This window comes from Giraffa tippelskirchi, chromosome 12 (assembly GCF_054371585.1).
Source record: "Giraffa tippelskirchi isolate mGirTip1 chromosome 12, T2T-mGirTip1v1.2.pri, whole genome shotgun sequence".
Lineage (NCBI taxonomy): Eukaryota > Metazoa > Chordata > Mammalia > Artiodactyla > Giraffidae > Giraffa > Giraffa tippelskirchi.
The window spans coordinates 48,024,721-48,045,508 of NC_137286.1; the positions used below are offsets into that span (position 1 = coordinate 48,024,721).

The window sequence follows — 20,788 nt, forward strand, 5'->3', positions numbered from 1 at the left end:
TACATCAACATGGGTCAGCCATAGGTATACATATGTCCCCACCCTCTTAAGCCTCCCTCCCATCTCCTACCCCGTCCCGCTCTCTAGGTTGTTACAGAGCCTCAGTTTGAGTTCCCTGAGTCATACAGCGAATTCCCACTGGCTGTCTATTTTACATGTGTTAGTGTATATGCTTCCATGCTACTCCCTCTGTTTCTCCCACCCTCTTTTTACCACCCCCTACCATCCCCAGTCCCGTGTCCATAAGTCTGTTCTCTATGTCTGCGTCTCCATTGCTGCCCTGCACATAAGTTCATCAGTATTATCTTTCTAGATTCCATATATATGGGCTAATATGTGATACTTGTTTTTCTCTTTCTGACTTATTTCACTTGGTATAGTAGACTCTGGGTTCATTCATCTCATTAGAACTGATTAAAATGCATTCCTTTTTATGGCTGAGTAATATTCCATTATGAATAAATGTACCATAGCTTCTTTATCCATTCATCTGTGAATAGACATCTATGTTACTTCCATGTCCTAGCTTTTGTAAATAGTGCTGCAATGAACATTGTGGTACATGTTTTGTTTTCAGCTATGGTTTTCTCTCATATCTTTCCCATGATACAGCTGTAGGCCTGAAGATGGGTGGGATACAACCTTGGAGAAAGATGGAATTTAGCCAGAAAGACTCTAAACTTTGCACCCTGGATGCTCAGTCTTTAATGCCCCTGTGATCTTCAAACTTTAATGCCCCTAAACGAATTAAAAGAAATGTACCCCCTTTTGCACGTTTTAATTTACCATCTAAAATCTTCCACATGTTTATAATAAGTATGCCATTTCCACAACATTGTAAATATTGACATTAAAAACACATTACTCCTTTAATGCATCTAATGAACTTTAAATACCAGAACAATTTGATCCATCATCTATTAAACACATGAACAAGTACTTAAACCCTCAGTTTTACATGGTTCCATTTTCTTCTTGAATTTATAGTTTCATTCCAGTTTCCCCACCAAATATCCTTATGGACTCTTTTTGTGCATAAAAGCCTTTTATTGGCCATTTTGTCATAATTTAGGTGACAAAATACATGCGTGTGTGCATGCTCAGTGGTGTCTGACTCTTTGTGACCCCATGGACTGTAGCCCACCAGGCTCCTCTGTCAATGGAATTTTCCAGGCAACAATACTGGAGTGGGTTGCCATGCCCTCCTCCAGGAGATCTTCTCCACCCAGGGCTTGAACCTGTATCTGTCTCCTGCATTGATGGGTGAATACTATACCACTGAGCCACCTGGGAAGGCCACAAAAATGTGTATGAAGACTTTAATTTTTAATGACCAATGCCCTTAAGTTTCTAGACGTTAAGAGATTTGGATTGAGTTATCATCATAATTATTAGTAATATATAGAAATAGGCAGCAAATCAAAATAATAATCAGATAATATATATAACAATTTTTGATGAATATGAAAGATAAGGCACATAGTATTTTTGGAAATCCATCTCATATTTCTCAATTAGCCTGTATTCATTAATCAATATTATTTAGTGCTAAAATAAAGAAGAAGGTTAAGGTTCAGAATCAGTTCTATTACTGCTTTTTTATTTTTATAAATATAAGAAATGAGAAACACTATTTACAATAAATCAATGGATGGAAAAGGCAAGTGTTTATTACTACAACTCATATCTCGTTATTTGCCTAAAATCACATTTGATCTCTTATCAAAATTTCTTTTTACTCTTCTCTCAATTGATAATTCTTTTTGGTTTGTCCCCCTTCAGTGGTTTGAAAAGAATTAGAAACCAGCGGACTTGCAAAAGAATTTATTTCCCAGTCACTAGAGACATTCATTTTCAACACCTACACTAATATGTCATAGAGTTTATTCATTTGTGGTCTGTAGGTTTTCTCTCCTGAGGTTTAGAATGAGTGAAACATTTGTCGTCCCTTTTGAGAGTGGCAGCGTGTGTGTGTGTGTGTGTGTGTGTGCATGTGCGCATGTGTGCATGAACAGTTGGGCAGGGAAATGGCTGTACCACAGGGGGTTCTCAGTGTTAGAAAAAATCTAGTGGATTCATGTCAATGTATGGCAAAACCAATACAATATGGTAAAGCTAAAAAATAGATAAACTAATTTTTAAAAAAATAAATAAAAAAAAGAAAAAAATCTGTAAGAGAGTTAAGGATCTGCATAAAGCTTCAAAACTTCCTTGCTGGGTTCCAATATTGCATGTACTTCCAAAGTTATATGGACCCTAGACTGAAATCATTTCAGTGGTGACTGAAGTCTCTCTCAGCCTGTTATACTCCATGAGAATTCTAGGCTATTATCCTATGGGAATTCTAGGCTATTACCCTTTAGAAGGAGTGAGAAACATCCTGAGCTGTAAAAAGTGCATTTCCCTATTGACAATAATGAAAGAATGGCAACAACCCCAGACCTATAAATAGTGGATTGATTAGGTAAACTGTGGTGTAGTCATGCACATGGAGTCCAATCTAGCTAGAAAAGGAATGATAGAGCCCTAATGGGGGAAAAAGTGAAGTATATAACAGATATGGTATGGTGTTTCCATTTATGAAAGTGAGGAAAGTGAATATAATCCCTATTTGCTTATGTTAGAAACAATTGAAGAATAAACCAAAAACAAGCATGAAATGGTTGCCTTCAGGGGAGGAGGAGAGCAGAATGGAGAGAGTGAGCAGAGATGAAACTGGACTTAGGTTCGTGTACCTTGATTGGGGTTTGACTTTAAAATCATGTAATGGTTTTTGCATTGTTACAAAATATCATGTTGAACGGGAAAGAAAAAGGAAAGCAATTCTTAAAAATCAAAAGCAAAATGAAACAAATAAACCTGCACATTATGTTGGTGACTTGCCCACTCAGAGAGGAATTATTTCCTATAACTTTAAAACACAGCGATGTCTTAGGTATGTCCCTAGTATGTACATCCTAAAGATGAGAAGAACTGCAAAGACAGCTTTCAGGAATCATGTTATTGGTAATGATCTTGAGCTGAATTTGAAATATACATGTATTTCAAATATATATATATATATATTAGGATAAAGAAAATAAGTAATATTACTAATGTAAGAATCAAGATTTTCAGCAAAAAAAAAAAAAAACCCACCAGATATAAAACCAAAAAAATTAAATAAAACTCTGTAATCCTAAGTTTGAGTTGGAAAAATCAATATGAACTCATGATGTATTTTCTTTTCAAAGGAAAGATTTTCCTAGTGTTTTCCACTATAAGGACCTAGAAATAAATACTGATCAACCTAACAGAGGTGAGCATTCCTGGCTTCCATCACGTGGTCCCTAAATTCCATTGTCTACAGAAAGGACCCAAGGCTCCTTGAAAAAAATAACTGAGTTAGGGCCAGGACAGCAAGTGGACAAAATGAGCCTAGGATATTTTTTTTTTTTTTCATCTCAGAAAGCAAGGATGCTATCAAAGACCACTGGGGTTTGGTGAGAGGTGCCAGCTTGAAGAGGCTGCTACTGGCCAAAGATTGAACAGTGAGCATCAAAAAGAGAAATTATAATTAACTGAAACACTTCAAATGTGTAAACACACATACACATGCACAAATAATTAAGTATGCTTCTCAAAAACAAGCTAAAACAAAACAAGCCTCTCACTGGTCACCTTCAGAGGATGCTAGAGAAGGAACTCGGGCTTCCCTGGTGGCTCAGACAGTAAAGAATCTGCCTGCAACGTAGGAGATGCGGGTTCAATCCCTGGGTCGGGAAGATCCCCTGGAGAAGAGAATGGCTACCCACTCCAGTATTCTTGCCTGGAGAATTCCATGGACAGAGGAGCCTGGCGGGCTACAGTCCACATGGTCGCAAAGATTCAGACATGACTGAGGGACTAACACACACACACACACATGAGAAGGAACTCATTACTCTGAAAACTGGTAGATAAAAGGAGTTTCTATATAAACTGTCACCAGTGTAACCAATAGTTAACGAAGGAAAGTTCCTATTCATGGAAGATTTCCAGATGATATATGCAGAGGGAATGCTAGAATTAGAATGTCACCGTTTGCAGCCACTAATGAAATAATGGATTTGGGCGATGATCATCAGTAGCCGCTGACATCCAAAGGTGAAAGGGAAATTTGTGATGGAAGGTCAGGCTGACAAGCATCTTGAATTCACAATAATAGAAGTGGTGGAAGAGTTATCTAAGATAGTATAATCCAAAGATCTCCAAGGACTTATTTTTTCCTTGACTCATTCCTTGGAATTTTTATCTTATTCCTGTATATTTCCTGTTCAAAGGTTCAGCCTTCAGATTCTTAGTGTATCTCATTGAGAGCTTGGATCATTAACTAAAATTTCTCAGGCAGTGCCTGGGCAAGTTACCTTATCTTCATCTGTGAAATGGGGAATTCTACCACATAGTATGAGAGAGAGGCTTAAATGCAGAGTGTGTGTAACATCCAGTGGTATGTTACATCCAGTGTGTATCACATCCAGTGATATTCAGTGTGTATTAATTAGGATTATTCTTATTAAGATTATTATTTTATCCCATTGCTTGCCTGGCTAGGTTTCATCATGGGGATATTTGCCAATATATGTGTGTGTGTATATATGTGTGTATATATACATATATATATTTTTTTAACCTGGGAAGGATTTAATCAGTAACTTTCCCAGAGTGGATCTCTCTAATATGAGAGAAGGATACAGGAATGCAGGTAGCTCTGAAGGAAAATCAGTATAGTCTAGGCAGACCTATGGGAAATATGGACAATCTAGGAAATCAGGCTTGTCCTGGTGCTCACCACATACACATAGGGTACAGTCTCTGCATTTTATGTGTATACTCTTGTATTTCGTGATGCTCGGTGGGTTTCTATATATTGACTATATCATCTCACTTTAGATACAGCTGTTGCTTAACTCCTATGTTGAAGATGAGGAAACTGAAATTCAAAGAGGTTAAGAATTTGTCAAAAGTCACATCAGAACCCAGGGTTTTTGACTTCCAATTTATTGCTTTTGTTCTTGTTGTTGTTATATCACAGCCCACTTGAAATATTTTAGTCCACTTCTGGAGGAATGCTGTATAAATTTCACCCACACTGGTGATGTCACCCAGTGAAAATCTTAATAAAGTTCTTCTTAGCAGTACCTCTGTGACCGAATAATACCTTTCTGATAATTTTCGGTGCAGAGACTTAAACTCCTCAAAATTTATACCAACACACTCAGATTTATCTTTTTGTACAATTTGGAAATTTCATATTGAAATGGCTCATCTGGGTTATGCATAAAATCATCAAATAAGGCAAACAGCCCACATCAATTTGGAAGAATCCGGTATTTACCATTTCTCATCAAGAGAAATGTTCACATATTCCTAACATCTTTTCATTTTCACTCAAGAAACCGTACAATAAACCATTCCACTAGTTTTCATCAAAAACCTAATTTTTCTCAAAAAAATATTTTGATTTATAACATAAATTAGTTCTACTGGTTTTCCTTTAGTCATATGTTTAGTTTTTTTCCTTTTATTGTTTTAAAATTTTCAAATGTGGTACATGATCGTAAACAGACAGCATAGAAATACATAATGTAGAAAAAAGAGAGCTTTCTCTTTGGTCAGTTCTCTCACTTTTCCTTTCTGGAGGAAATTGCTGGCTTAATGGCTATCTTTCTGGAACTTTTTCTATGCATTTACAGACTTATACATTATTGCCTTTTAATATATTTTCTTATGCATACACATTTTACATAAATGAGAATGCTAATATATATTTACGATGTTTTACATTTTCATTTAATATATCCTGGACATATTTACATATCACCATACATAACTCTACTGCATTCCTTTTAAGTGCTGTGTATACATTTAATGATGAACAAATTGCTGCCTTTAAAAACAATGAAATAAAATATCTTCAACGAAGTATTTTTGCTTACATAAGCAAGTATTTTTCTAAGACTCCTAGAAGTGAAATTGCTGGATTAAAAGGCACTTAACATCTTTAGGGCAGACACATTCTGCCAGGCTGCCCTCAGAAAAGGCTGCCCAATCTTAGCAATGAACAACTCTTTCATCAGGCTTTTTATACACTGGATAGTACCAGTCTCTTCATTTTCCCCACAGGATAAAAAATGTGTCTCTTTATTGTTTTAACTCACATCTCTTCATGTGTTTGTGGCCATTTGTAGCTCTTCTGTGAATCATCTGTTCTTCATTTCTCTGTTGGATTTCTTGTTTTTAACAAAAATTTAAAGAAAACACTTTATAATGTATGGATTTTAATTCCTTCTTGCATATATGGCAAATGTGCCATTTGTTTCTTAACTATGCTTATTTTGTATTTTGCCATGCAAAAGTATTTAATTTTTACCAGGGGTATCTCTGAATTCTGTCCTTTATGGCTTCTTGAACATGTATCTTATTTAGGAAGGCCTTTCTCTCCTGAGGTTATACAAATACTTTTCTAAGTTTTCTTCTAATATGATTATTGTTTTGTTTTTTATGTTTAGCTCTTTAATCCATCTGGAAATGATTTTTGTATATGGTGTGAGGTAGGTATCTAACTGTACTTTTTAAATGAATAGTTCATTGTCCCTACACTGATTACTAACCCATCATTTCATATATTAAATTCCAATATTGATACATGAGTCTGTTTCTGGACTCTACTTTGTTCCATTGATTAAAGAAATTTGTCTATTCCTATGTTAATAACCCAGTGTGTTCATTCCTATAGTCTGATATTGTGTTTTTCTATCTGGTTGGGCAAATATCCCATGTGGTTCTATTTCAAGTATATCTTAGTTTTTTTAATCAGATGCTCCTCTCAATGAATTTTGGTATTGTGTTGTCAGTTTCCATACATTATGCCATTGAGGGTTTTATTTAGATGATGCTGAATTTTTAGATTAATTTTGGGATGAATGAGAAGTTTATAACTGAGTCTTCTTATCCAAGGAAAAGACACATCTTTCCATGTCTTCAGATCTTCTTTTATGTTTTTCAATAGTTTTATTTACATAGACCTTATAAATTTTCTGCTAAGGTTTATACCAAGGAATTTTAAACGTTTTTTGGTTGTTGTTCTTGTTGCTATTGTACAAACAAGTTTAATTTTCATTGAATTTTGAATTCATTGCTACTGGATGCGTGAGAATAATTTGATTTTTGTATATTCATTTTATGTCTGGGTAGCTTACTAAATCATACAATGGATCTAATTGCTTTATAGCTAATTGTCTTGAACTGTCATATCATATGCAAACAATGGTAGTTTTGACTCTTCCTTTTCAGTATTTTTATCTTGTTTTTATTCTCATTTTATTGTATTGGCTAGGATCACTTACAGTTTTGCCTCAAATCTGTAATAGAAGATACCTTCTATGCTTTCAATGTTTTATCAGTAAATATGATATTTAGTGTATTAAATAAAGGGAGTTTACCTTCTATTTCTAATGAATTAGAACCATTAGTTAGGAAAGGTTGTTGGTAATTTTTGGCATCTTTTGAAAGAATAGCTTTTCTTCTTTTATTTTTACTTTAGTTTACCTTGTTTTTTCCCTTGGAATTTCTGACTTCTTTTGAGGGTAATATGTGACTGGTTTTTGTAAACACATTTTAGATAATTAGAAATAATATGCAACTTTTTAAGGAGGCTGAAAGATACATACATCACCTGTATCTATCAATTAAAACTCATTATTTGTATTTTTTAAATGTATCTTTATTTTTGTTGTCTACTTGATCTGTCATTTTGCAAAATAAGTGTTTTAATTTTCCTTTGTAATTGTAGCTTTTCTTTTATTTATAACCTATTTTACTTTTTTATACCTTTTTGTTGCTGTTAATTTGAGTAAAAATGTTTGTGATTTTTAATAATGGCAAATTTATCACCTTCAGATATAATATAGATCCCTTTGTCTTCATTTAGTTCTTGATTTTCTGAAATATTTTTCATATGTATATTCAATTTTTGATATATTATATATTGATTATATAGCATATATTCAATATACTTTTTACATGGATTATATTTTCAATATGTATTACATATATTGAATATTATCTATTCAATTATATTTTGCCTTTTATTTTTATGTATCAATATATTAGATATTATACACATCATATATTCAGTATATTTTTTTACTGTTTGTTGTGTTTTTAAATTCTTTCAAAATTTTCAATATTTTCTGTTATTTCCTTTTAAACATGTCTTTTCTAGATAACATGCATCTTGGTTTTTTTAACATAAATTTTTCTTTTATTTAAAAGATAGTATAGCCTATTAGTTCACATTGTCTACAGTGATGTAATTTAAAGTTCTTTTTCATTTTGTGCTTGCTATTCACCATTGTACCTCTTTCTTTTTGTGGAGTTTTAGTATTGATTAGAGATTTTTGGTTCTATTTTCCTGAAACTGCTTTGGAAACCATATGTACTATTTTCGTTCTTTTAGTAGCTACATTAAAATTTTAGCAAGCACATTTAAAGTTAAACTGTTACAACAATTGAAGACTATAAATACCCTTGCAGAGTCTTTATCAGGCTTTTAATTATTTCCCTGGGGGCTGCCGTCTATGGGGTCGCACAGAGTTGGACACGACTGAAGCGACTTAGCAGCAGCAGCAACAGCACTTATTTTTAATATTACCTAAAAGTTTCATTCCATAATATTGTTAATAGTAGCAATGATATTACTATTGGCATTATTAGTGGTATTGTTTACTTTATATCTCTATCTTCCAGAAATCCTTAATTAGTAATTATATTACATTTAACTAACATAGTATTGACCATTATTTAAATTTCAATTGTGTTTCTGTGGCTTATTTGCTTTGCACTGTTATGTTCCAACTCATTGTATATTTTAGATTCTTTTTTCATTTTCATGGAGTACATCCTCAATTAATTTTTCTGCTTTATTTTTCTGAAAGGCCATGAGTGGTAAACTCTGTCTTTACTTATCTGAAAGAAACATCTTCATTTGTCTTTACACTCGATGCAGAACTGTCTTGATTATAAAACCCCAGGTTGAAAACAACTTCTGCAAATCCATATTATCATTTACCTTCTAAAATACTTTGTGGATAATGGAAACACGATCTCTTTTTTTAGTAACAAGATTGCCCGTCTTCAGCAACTCATTCTTCCCTAAGTGTTTATGATTATAATTCCTCCAACTGGCCCATCATAGAAATGAGAGCTTCAATTCATCATTCATCATAATAGTTCATTTATGGAGAGCTCTTTTTTGATCAGTGGAAAATGGTTTTCTAACAAGTTTCCTGTGTTAGCCAGAAGTTCCAATTTCTGCTGCTCTGTTTATGAATGATGCAGTTAGTTCGTGAGTTCTAAAACATGCTGTGAATTTTCTTCCACTTACTCTAATAATATCTCTAGCCTGCTGGGCAGTGAGGCTTTCCCTAATGTTTTTTCTCAGGGAAGTAAAGCCTGAATGTCGGTCACTTCCTCGTACCCTGGACTGTCAGATCAGTAGATCCACAGCTGGCTAATGTCCTTGTTATTGTTGTTACTTAGTCACTAAATCGTGTCTGACTGTTTTGCGACCTCAGGAACTATAGCCCGCCAGGCTCCTCTGTCCATAGGATTTCCCAGGTGAGAATACCGGAATGGGTGGCCATTTCATTCTCCAGGGGATCTTCCCAACCCACAGATCAAACCCATGTCTCCTGCATTGCAGGCAGATTCTTTACCACTGAGCCACTGGGGAAGCCCAATGTCCTCCTTGGGTTACTTTAAAAAACACTCTCTTTACTGGCTTTTGTGATCTTGCTAAGAACGGTTGTGAATTTGCTTGTGGTCCACCTGATTTCTTATTAGGATGTGATCTTTCATGCTTTTGAGCTTCCCTATACCCTTCTCTCTAAACCCTAAGTTGCAGGGAGAAATTCAAGATTGTCAGATAAACGCTAAAGCCATAGTTCTACAGACTAGGTGCACTTCGACCGCATTGTGCTTTAACCTCCTTGGCCAAGGAGTCTAACTAACCTAATGTCTGCAAATCCTCTGAGACTTGTTAGCCTCGCTCAGTGATTCTTTGACTTCCTTCTGAACTCCTTCTCAAGGTTAGATCTGACTGTAGTACCAGATTCTGAAACCCTCTCTCCCACTTCAAATCATCTTGTAATCTTTCTTGACCTTCCATGTCAAGGAGCCTACCTTCCCTTAGGTGTGATCTCTAATTGCTATCCTAGCTGCCTCTAGCATCCTAGGGCTTGGAGGTCAGCATCTCTGCTGGCCCTTTGACACAAAATTTGCATCCCATTTGGCTATCTTAGAATAAGATGCATCAGGAGGGCATCTGCATATGAAGAGGGCAGGCTGATGCAACTGATTCTGGTCATTGGGTCACTCTGTGTGTGCTTCTGTCTCGGCCCCTTTTAGGTGGGAGGACATACCATGCTCCCCATTCGCTGGATGCCCCCTGAAAGCATCATGTACCGGAAGTTCACTACGGAGAGTGACGTGTGGAGCTTTGGTGTGATTCTCTGGGAGATCTTCACCTACGGAAAGCAGCCATGGTTCCAGCTCTCAAACACAGAAGTACGGAAGGGGGCAAATGCCTGGAGGAGTGATGGGGGGGAGCGGAATAGTTAAGGAGTTTGAAATGGACATGTGTACACTGCTATGTTTTAAATGGATAACCAACAAGGACCTACTATACAGCACAGGGCATTCTGCTCAGTGTTATGGGGCAGCCTGGATGGGAGGGACGTTTTGGGGGAGAGTGGATACATGCATATGTATGACTGAGTTGCTTTTCTGTTCACCTGAAACTGTTACAACATTGTTAATCGGCTATACCCCATATAAAACAAAAAGTTTAAAAAAAGGAAAGACAGGGGCAGGTGGGAAACTTGACTTGTGGGAGGCTGATAAAAGATATCTGAAGCCAGCACCTAGACAAGAGCGTGCAAAACACTGGGTGGGGTTTGAAGCTAGCAGAGCAAATGTTGGAAGAAGCAGGAGGAGAGAGACCTTCTTGATAGGGGAAAAAAAAAAAAAACATAGCTGTAGGAAATGTGCTGTGATTGTCAAGAGAGCATGAAATCAGATGTCGAAATTGAGATGCAAGGCACAGTTCTGTTTGCTCTCTGCTACATTTAAAAATCACAAATGTTTCACTAAGACAGAAAGTGAAAACAAAAAACAACTATGAGATTTTTCAACTGTGCCGTCTTTTGGAAACACCTACTACTTAGTACACCAGATCATCTGGGTCCCCAGAGGCTTTAGGCAGGCCAGGCCCAGAATGTGCTGGAAGGTGAATGGGGAAGGCAAATTTCACATACCTGATAGAGCTGTGTGTGGACTTCCGGGAGTAAGATGAATCATAATAGTAAATGTAGTAATATACACATTATGCATTTTTATACTTTTGATGTACAGTATTAATAAAAAGTGCTAGCCATCAAATTGAATAACAGCTCACATTTAAAGCCAGGCATTTTCTGAAGCACATTAGCCTGTATTAACTCAGTATTTTTCACACAAACACTTGTTGAAATTCAAGACAAAGGAAGGGAGGCTGCTTAGGGTTCTGGAGTGGATTGGCCTGGTCTCAGAGGTGTCAGAGGTGAAAGCTTCCGCCTGGAGAAGGCCTGGGCTATGGTCCAGAGCAAGATGCTTCTCGGTGACTTGTGTCGCCCCAGGGAACTCAGTCCAGTTTGTAGGCAGTAAAGGGCTGGGTCTCCCAACCCAGCAGAACTATAAAAGATTGCAGTCTATGGTCTGTTTTCTGGGAAAACATGAACATGAGGACCTTTTAATATTAGAATCTTCTCTGAATATTCCAGGAAGTGTCTTTCTTTTTGGAAGCTATGTTCATGTTGGCTTTCCTGTACCCTGAACATTTAATTAAGTAAATATCAAAGGCTGAAAAGAAGGCATTTCTTTAAATTTATAATATGTTATCATTTGGAAATGGAATGGGTCCTGATGACATTTCCCAAAGCAGGAAAATACATTTTAACAACCTTTTCTAAAAAAATGAAAGTGTGTATATCAAAACTCATGTTATGGTGCTTCACGGGCTTTCCTGGTGGCTCAAACGGTAAAAAATCTGTCTGCAATTTAGGAGACCTGGGTTCAATTCCTGGGTAGGGAAAATCCCCTGGAGAAGGGCATGGCAACCCGCTCTAGTATTCTTGCCTGAAGAATTCTATGGACAGAGGAGCCTGGTGGGCTACAGTCTATGGGACTGCAAAGAGTTGGACATGACTGAGGGGCTAACATATACACACACAAAACTATTGTTTTCCTGGGTAGGGGGTGGTGGTAAACACACACATACACACATACACACGTGACTGCATATACACATATCCATGTGTACACATCCTGGCACATTTGCATGCACTCAGGCACACAACGCATCTTGATCACAGCCCCTATGGAGTTTGGTAGCTCTAGTGGAAAAGGAACTCTGGGCTGAGGGCTCTACTGGTCTCAACAGACAGTCTGTCTTGGATACCTAACCTGCCTCAGCATCGCAAACAAGGTCATTTCTGACACTCTTTAGTCAGGCATTGGCCTTGAAGATGGACTTCCTACCCACCCAACCACCACCACCCCCCGCCAGTTACCTTGTCCACTCCACACACCACAGCAATGAAGTCCTAGAAGTCACCAATCACAAATTTCTCTATCAAATTGGCAATCTGGAGAGCCCTACATTGGAGGAAACATCCCAGTGCTTTTAATATTAGCACTAGCAGCCACTCCTTCAGTTTCAACTAGACCTCTTTTCATGGAGATGAAGGCAATGGAGGATGGAGACAAGGCTCAAATAAAAGTAGGGAACATGAGCAGCTGGGGACCTATCAGACTGGCCAAGAACAGAGCCTAGTGGGCCTTTGCAGACTGGGAGGACCAGGACCAAGAAAGTGCTGACACAGGGATTGTTTGACAAGCTGCCCCAGAGTGACATGAGGCCACACTGCAGACAAGGCGCTGTTGGGGGCAGTCTATGGAGATAAAAGCTACACATACAGGGACTTCCCTGTTGGCCCAGGCCAGTGGTTAAGAGTCCATCTACCAATGCAGGGGGCATGGGTCCAATCCCTGGTCAGGGAACTAGGTCCCACATGCCATGTGGTGCAATCAAAAAGTAAAAATAAATAAATAAACTACAGATAGACTAATGGGAACAAAATGGGGACATGTGAAGCTGGCCAAAAATTTTATTCAGATTTTCCCATTGTATCCTAAGGAAAAACCCAAACAAACTTTCTGGCTAACCCAGTAATACTTTTCACATTCTTTACTAGAAATGCATGCATGCTGTCACTTCAGTCGTGTCAGACTCTTTGCAACGCCAGGCTCCTCTGTCCATGGGATTCTCCAGGCAAGAATACTGGAGTGGGTTGCCATGCCCTCTTCCCGACCCAGGGATCAAACCCAAGTCCCTAGCATCTCCTAGATTGGCACACAGTTTCTTTACCACTGGACCACTGGGAAAGCACTTGCCTAGAGATGATTCTGTGTGTTTTTATCATCACAATTTTTCTTCAAATGAGGAAACTGTAGTTTGGAGTCAGTAAGCTCCCCAAGGTTACATAGTGAGAGTTAGGAAGAAGTTCAAATAACCTTAGAACTGGAAGATGCAACCTTGAAAATTCACAGTGGCAGCTAAGAAGTCACTCTAAGGAATTGGAATCTAACCACAAATTATAGGAATGGTCCTGAGTTGCCAGCTGGGGATGGTCCAGCTATACGTTATCTGCTTTCTTCCTGCTACTCCCTGTGGCCTCCCCTTTGGTACACTGAGTCATACAATCCCTTTCCTTCCTCATTTGGTCCTTAAAGGAGTTGGTCAAGGGATGGTACCCATCTTACAGGTAAGGATGCTGAGATCCTATGAGACCAGTTGACTTTCTCTGGACACTCAGCTGGGCAGTGGTGAATCAGGCAGTTGGTCCCAGTGTTAAGGACTTTTAAAGAAACAGAGAAAGTAGAATTGACATATATGTTGTCATATCATGTGTAAAATAAGTAACTAGTGGGACATTGCTATATAACACAGGGAACCCAGCCTGGTGCTCTGCAATGACCTAGAGGGGCAGGATGGGGGTGTTAGGAAAGAGACTAAGAGACTCACCCTAGGCTCAGTCCCTAAGTTGGGAAGATCCCCTGGAGAAGGGAATGGCAACCCACTCCAGCATTCTTGCCTGGCAAAATCCATGGACAGGGGAACTTGGTGGGCACAGTCCTTGTGTGTGTGTGTGTGTGTGTGTGTGTGTGTGTGTGTGTGTGTGTGTGTGTGTGTGTGTATATGACTGATTCACGTTGTTGTATGGCAGAAACAAACACAACATTGTAAAGCAATTATCCTCCAATTTAAAAAAGCAGAGATGGAGTGCAGAGGGCAGAAGGGGCCCGGACCAGCCAGTGCTGGGTCCTAGCACTTGAAACTCATGCCCAGGACAGATGAGCAACTCTGATCTCCAGCCCAGTCTTCACTGAAGTGCATCACTGAAGTCGCGACCTTCCGTCAAGCTTGAGCTGCTGGGCCACAGCTGAGCGTTGGCGATAACTTCCTTGTTCTCTCCTCTTTTCCAGGTCATCGAGTGCATCACCCAAGGCCGTGTTTTGGAGCGACCCCGAGTCTGCCCCAAAGAGGTGTATGATGTCATGCTGGGGTGCTGGCAGAGGGAACCGCAGCAGCGGCTTAACATCAAGGAGATCTACAAGATCCTCCACGCTTTGGGGAAAGCCACCCCCATCTACCTGGACATCCTCGGCTAGCAGTGGCCGGTGGTCACAAATCCATATTCTGTTGCCTCTTCTTTCCTGGCCTCACCCATCCCTCTTTTCCACTTCACAGACTCTTTTCTTCCATTCTTGACTGAAGCAAACATCTTCATATAAACTCAAGTGCCTGCTACACATACAACACTGAAAAAGAAAGAGAAAAACCCTGTAAGGCAGTTTGGCATATATATATATATATATATATATATATATATATATATATTTATATATCTAACTATCTATCTATCTATATCTACAGAGAGATACCCTCTTCTCTAATGCACAGAGAAGCTGCTGATACAGAAACCGCAAGACTGTAATGACAACTCAGAATATCTTATATATTATGAACACAATTGGAAATTTGCGTAGGTGTAGGCTGTGGCCTGTATTTCTTCAGCTCCGTCTTTTGGGAGTGGCATATCTTAAAGATGCAGAGAGACAATCTTTGTGTTGGGAAGGGAGGAGCTGGGGAGGAGCTGGGGAGGAGTGCCGATCACTTCTGCATAGGCGTGATCACCTGCATAAGTGTGTTAGCCTCAAGCTCGCACAGGTGCATGGGCAGACAGTGTCAACAGGGTCAGCAAGGAAAGAACACCAGACTAGGGGCCGCTGGAACACCTCACGCCTCCCCTGACCATCGCCTCCACCATCTTCCTCCTCTCCTCCACTTCCGGACGATTTTCTAACTTGTCCTTTCTAGAAAGTATAGTCCTCATGTTTTGGGGAGTCAACAATGGCGCCTACAGGTAAACACTGAACAAACAACAGCAAAACACGAAACCATGGCGACAGTAGACTACATCCATCTGGGTGTAAACCGCGCCTTCCTTTCTAAATCTGAAAGAGATGTGTCATCTATCCTCCGAACTTCAAGAACTGGACTTTCTGGATTTAAAGAGCCACAGAATTAAAAGCCGAAATCTGAACCCTGTCATGGCACTGCCTTCTGTCTTTCCATCAGGCAAAGACTCCTTGGCCTCACCTCCCACATTCAGGCTACTGGGGAGATAAGGGGGGTTTTGGACATCCCCGTGTTGTCTGTAAATGTGGATATAACAGGGTTCCAACAGCAGGAGACTTCATGCCTTGCAGGTGTTTGAAGGTGTACCCCTCTGGGTCCTCTGCGTCTCATCCTGTCCCCTCTAGATTCTAGCTCCCACTTCTCGGGAGCTCTGTTAAGCCCCAGATAAACCCTGCTGTTGGGAAAAGGGGCCAGGTCCAGCCAGAGGCCCAGGCAGTGCTTGTTTCAGAGAGTCAGGCGATGGTGTGGGCAGGAGCCAGCAGGGGAGAATCTATTTGGCACCTGCACCTGGCCCCTTGGCATTCTCCTCACGTTTCCAGCCCCTGGAAGGATTGATGCATCTGCCTTTGAGCTGCTGTGAAAATGCAGGGGCTGAGAAATCGCTTTTGTGGGCTGGGGGTGGGGGAGGGGCCGAAGCTGCTTTGGGAGGCATCCAATCCCTGGCCACCGCTGCAGGCTGGGCATCTTAATGAGGACGGAGCCCCGACCAAGGAGAGAGAAAGAAGAAGCATCTGGACTGGGGCCAGCTGCCTCTGCCCCGGCACCAGGGGGATCACTGCCTTCTCAGTGGCCACTGTCAAGGACCATGACAGGGTGGGTCTCTGGGCCCCCTGACCCATGACCACAAAAGGTCCATGGAAACAGATAGTCTGGCCCCAGGGAGCCCTCCCACGGGGGAGGAGAGGCTGTGCTTCTCCCAGGCCACTGGCTGCTCCACCTTGCCGCAGGCACAGAGCTACCGAAGGGACTGGCCTTTTGCCTAACAGGCATCTCCGGCTCCCCTGACCTGTGCCCCTCTCTACCAGCTTAAGGGACCATCGGCAGCCTGGACTTTCGGGTCAGCTGCTGGACAGTCATCCTGCGTGGGGCTCGGGAGACTGAATTCTATGTTTGTGGCTTTGCTTCTTTTTTTAAGACCCACAGATATTTTTATTTGGATAGAAAAGAGCAGCACTCTGAAGGTGGGGCACGGGTGGGCTTCAGGGGATGGGCAGGGCTGCTGAGCGGGGCTGCGAGGGGTGGGGAGGGAGTCAGAGTTGGGTGTGGGCTTTCTCACTGTCCTGTGCTCCCCACTCCGAGGACTTTTGAGAAGAGCTCTTGGGATGGACCAACTTGAAGGAATCCTGTGCTGTCCTATGGCAGTGACCCCTCAGGCCATTCTGGGGCTGCTGATGCTGGATTGAACTCTGCAGTCTGGTTTGGTCCTAGTTAAATGAAAGACAGGTGTCCCAGGAGAGAATGATCGGGGGGTCCTGGGAGGAGGTTTCTCTTAGCAAGAGATGAGTCCCCAAGGTTCCTGTTGCTGCCACATCCCCAACCCCCTAACACATTCACTGTGTGGCTTCCATCTTCCTGGCTGTGTGTTCCTAGAACCTCGGTTCCTAGAACCTCAGAGTCTCTGGTGGTCTCAAAGATGGGGAGGTGAGAAGTGATCAGTGGGCAACTGGGAATTCAGAATGCAGCAGGGTTTCAATACAGGGTGTTGAGTCCTGGCCTGATGAAAGAAGGCAATTCCTTTGCCAACACGGAGGCTGGTGTTGTCAGATTTCCCTCGTTCTAGTCCTGCAGGCCTCTGTGTTGGCCTGGGGGTCATGCCCTGGCCACATCCATTGTCGGCAGCTGCCTCCTGTGAGAGTCCGAGATGAAGGATACAGAGGGGGAGGGCTTGCTTTCTCACTGCCCTTGCTGTGCGCTCTGTGTAGAGTCTGCACGTTGACTTATTAGCCTCGGCGGGTAGCAAACATCAAGAGTCTTTTTGGAGAGTAAAGGAGGCAGAGGATGGGGCTGCAGCAATGGAAAGGGTCCTCGGGGCTCTGGGGTGAACCAAGTAGGTGTTTCCTTCTGTAGAGGGGTGGGACTGAGAAGGCACCCCCGGGCCTCTGTGTCTCCATCTGCAACAGGCAGGATGCACTTGCTCAGTTCTGGCCCCTTCTTTGTTCTGAGATTCTTAGACTCAGCCCTGAATCTCTGTGTCCTTTTTCTCAGGGCCACTCTGGAATGCCAGGGGGCGCCCTCTGTAGGCCTTGAGTGGGTGGGGACAGTTGCCTCAGAGGGCTCATCCTTCTGAACGTGGGTGGCTTCCAAGGAGACTCTCCTCTCCTCCTTGGCAGTCACAACGCTGCAGGGCTGAAGTGCCTGAGGTTACTTTAGGTCTCCTTCACCCTCCTAGCCTCCCTGCACACTCAAAAAGCCCTGGTGAAGGGTTATTTATTTGCTTATTTATCTTTAAAGAGCTTGAGGTGGTTAGATGGGTTTTGAAATGACACCTCATTAGCCAATATGGCCACCCCCATTTAGTTCAATCTCATGGCCCGCTACCAAACTCCACAGTTTACAAGTCCATGCCAGAGTGACTGGGAAGGGGTGTAGCATCATGCAAGCTTCTTTGTAGCTGTGGTGGACGCACGAGGCGCCCCAGGCTGATGTCCCTGCCATGCCCTTCTCACCTGGTACCCCCAGGCTGAGTGTGAGTGACTTGCTGTTAGATGCCCACCTGGGAATAGGGTGCCACGGCCAGGGGTCTTTCCAGTTCTCCTTGACTTTGGCGGTGAACCCAATGCTGTCCTCTAATTACATCCCTGACCTCTGAGTGGATCTTGAGGGTCACTAAGCCTCGTTTAGTTGACAGACAAAAATCTTGATATTTCCTCCACTCAGCAGATGGTGTACAAATCATCCCTGGAGAGAGACCTCCCATGGGAGGCAAAAGATCCTTGGTCCTTCTGGGTTCAGGTTGACCATGACTCTCTTTGTCCTCTGATGCTTACTTTGCGGACTACACTAGTGCAACTATTTTTGGTGCTAAAATACTACAGAAACCAACACCAACGGTAGAACAGCCAACCAGCCCATTTCTAGAGCTGCATGAGACTCAACTCAGAAGCAAAAGCAGGTCAGTCTTGCCTGGAGAGCATAGGATACATGGGAAGTTAGATGGTGACATAGAGTGGTGGAAAGACCTCTGAGATTCCTGACTTTGCTCTAGTTTCTCAAGGGATGTTGGCCAAGTCAACTAGTCTCGCAGATTGTCCCGTTTCTCATCTGAGGTATTTAGAAAGTTGGAATGGTTATACTTAAGGTCTTTTTCAGTTAAAAAAATGTTGTGTTATGTTCACAATTTTTTTTTTTAGACATGCTTGTTAGAAATAAGAGGGAAAAAAAGATAGGTAAGGAGGAGGAGGGAGAGTTATGATTATAGAAGCCAAATCAGACAGGCTCAGTGATGGTTAGGTCTGAGGGTTGTTGGTGGAAGGAAGCCAGGCAGACAAGCCCAGGACCCAATTTTCATACTTTTAAGGAAGGCTACCAACTGGCCCCTCAGCTGACCTCACCAACCTGTCCCCCTCAACTGGTCATGCTACTCCATTCAGCACCAACATACCCAAAGTTGGCAGAAACTGTTCCAAGACTTGGAGACAGTGTGCTTGCTTACTCCTCATAGAGGTTGCTGGCAACCTGAGTCAAAATTCAAGAGATCTTTACCTTCACCGGCTATTGCGAGGAGCTAGGGCATTAAAAAGACATCCGTATTTTAAGTGGCAGACTATTATTCATCAAAGTTCTGCTCCATTCGGGTGTGATGAGTGACTTTCTCGTCACAAGTTTCCAAACCAAACAGCAGCTGTATTGTTTTCACTCAAGTTATGGTTATTACTATGGACAGTCTTGAGGTCTGGGGTCTCCCTTGTGCTTTGCTCAGGGTCTGGAGCAGAAAAACATCTATAGATGTTTGTCACATGAGCCCATGTGCTGCCAGTCTAAAGAGCTGTTCTCAAATGCCCCTGGACTGTCTATTGTCAGCTTTGGCTGGGAGCCAACCTGCTATCGAGCCCATAGCAGTTGCCTTAGAGCAAAAAATGATTCTGTAACCAATAAGGTTTTGGTTCTTGGAGCACCAATATCTTCTTTGATACTTTGATACCAATCTTTTTTTTTTTTTGCTACACTTAATAGGTTTCAAAGGAAGATTCCAAGTTTTTGTACCATCATTAAGATATCAGTATAGGCTTTAGAACATGTTTGGGGATTGCTTAACATCATTGGGAATCATCTTAAGTCATCTTAAGGAGAGTGAGTGAGTGATAGTCACTCAGTCATGTCTGACTCTTTGCGACCCCATAGACTGTATGTAGCCTGCCAGGCTCCTTTGTCCATGAAATTCTCCAGGCAAGAATACTGGAGTGGGTTGCCATTTCCTTTTCTACCTATGGAGAGAATAGGCCTATATACCTTATATGCTTATATCCACATATTTCACTGGAAAGACTTCAGTGAAGGTCCCCTTGGAGTAAGGAAGTTGATTCCATCAAGCTTCATTGATTTGAGCCTTACATGTCTCAGGGATGAGAAATCCAGAGATGGACTCGCCTAAGAGATGTTCAGAAAGGTCCTGATGGGAAATCTATTCTCTTGTAAAGTTCGATTGTTGGGGGCTCCCTGAATTAAACTCTGCTGGTGACGACATCCTGAGCATCTGAAAATCACTCTTCCTGGTTCGCAGATCACAGGAGAACTCACCGTTTCTACGACATCCTGTCCTGTTTCTGGGTTGGTATTGAATTCACCAGCACTGCAGGTGAAACCAATCTGTGGGAGGGACAGGACAGAGAGAATGTGAGATATTGATCATTGATCACTCTTTCTGAAAGGCACTGATGACTGTGCTGGATGTGGTGAATACCTGTGAATCCCTGTATGCGGTATGAGGACTTTTGCTGTGAGAATAATCAGTTTCACCCAAAGGATCTGGTATCCTGGCTTCTGACTGAGTCTCTGCCTCCCTGGTACATTCCTCTGAATCAGAGTTCCCTGGACCATCTAAGCAAATTCTTTGCAAACAAGAGATCCTCCCACCCAAGTCTTGGTATGCCAGCATAGACACTATTCTATTTCACAAGGAGATCCAAGGAAATTGGGGATGCTCTCACAAAGTACTTGAAATTCTTGGTCCAAGTAGTAAAAAGTCAG

General features: G+C 41.4%; 1 protein-coding gene across 2 annotated transcripts in view; it reads left to right on the forward strand.

Moving 5' to 3' along the window:
- The window catches only part of NTRK3 (neurotrophic receptor tyrosine kinase 3), a 424,805-nt gene extending 409,845 nt beyond the window's left edge, over positions 1-14,960 (forward strand). For both annotated transcript variants that reach the window (XM_081552009.1, XM_081552010.1), the window contains 3 exons: positions 6,531-6,572; positions 10,429-10,587; positions 14,605-14,960. In XM_081552009.1, the coding sequence (XP_081408135.1) occupies positions 6,531-6,572; positions 10,429-10,587; positions 14,605-14,790 (387 nt within the window). In that variant the 3' untranslated portion in view covers positions 14,791-14,960. The remainder of the gene's footprint in view (positions 1-6,530; positions 6,573-10,428; positions 10,588-14,604) is intronic.
- The last annotated feature ends 5,828 nt before the right edge of the window (positions 14,961-20,788 follow it).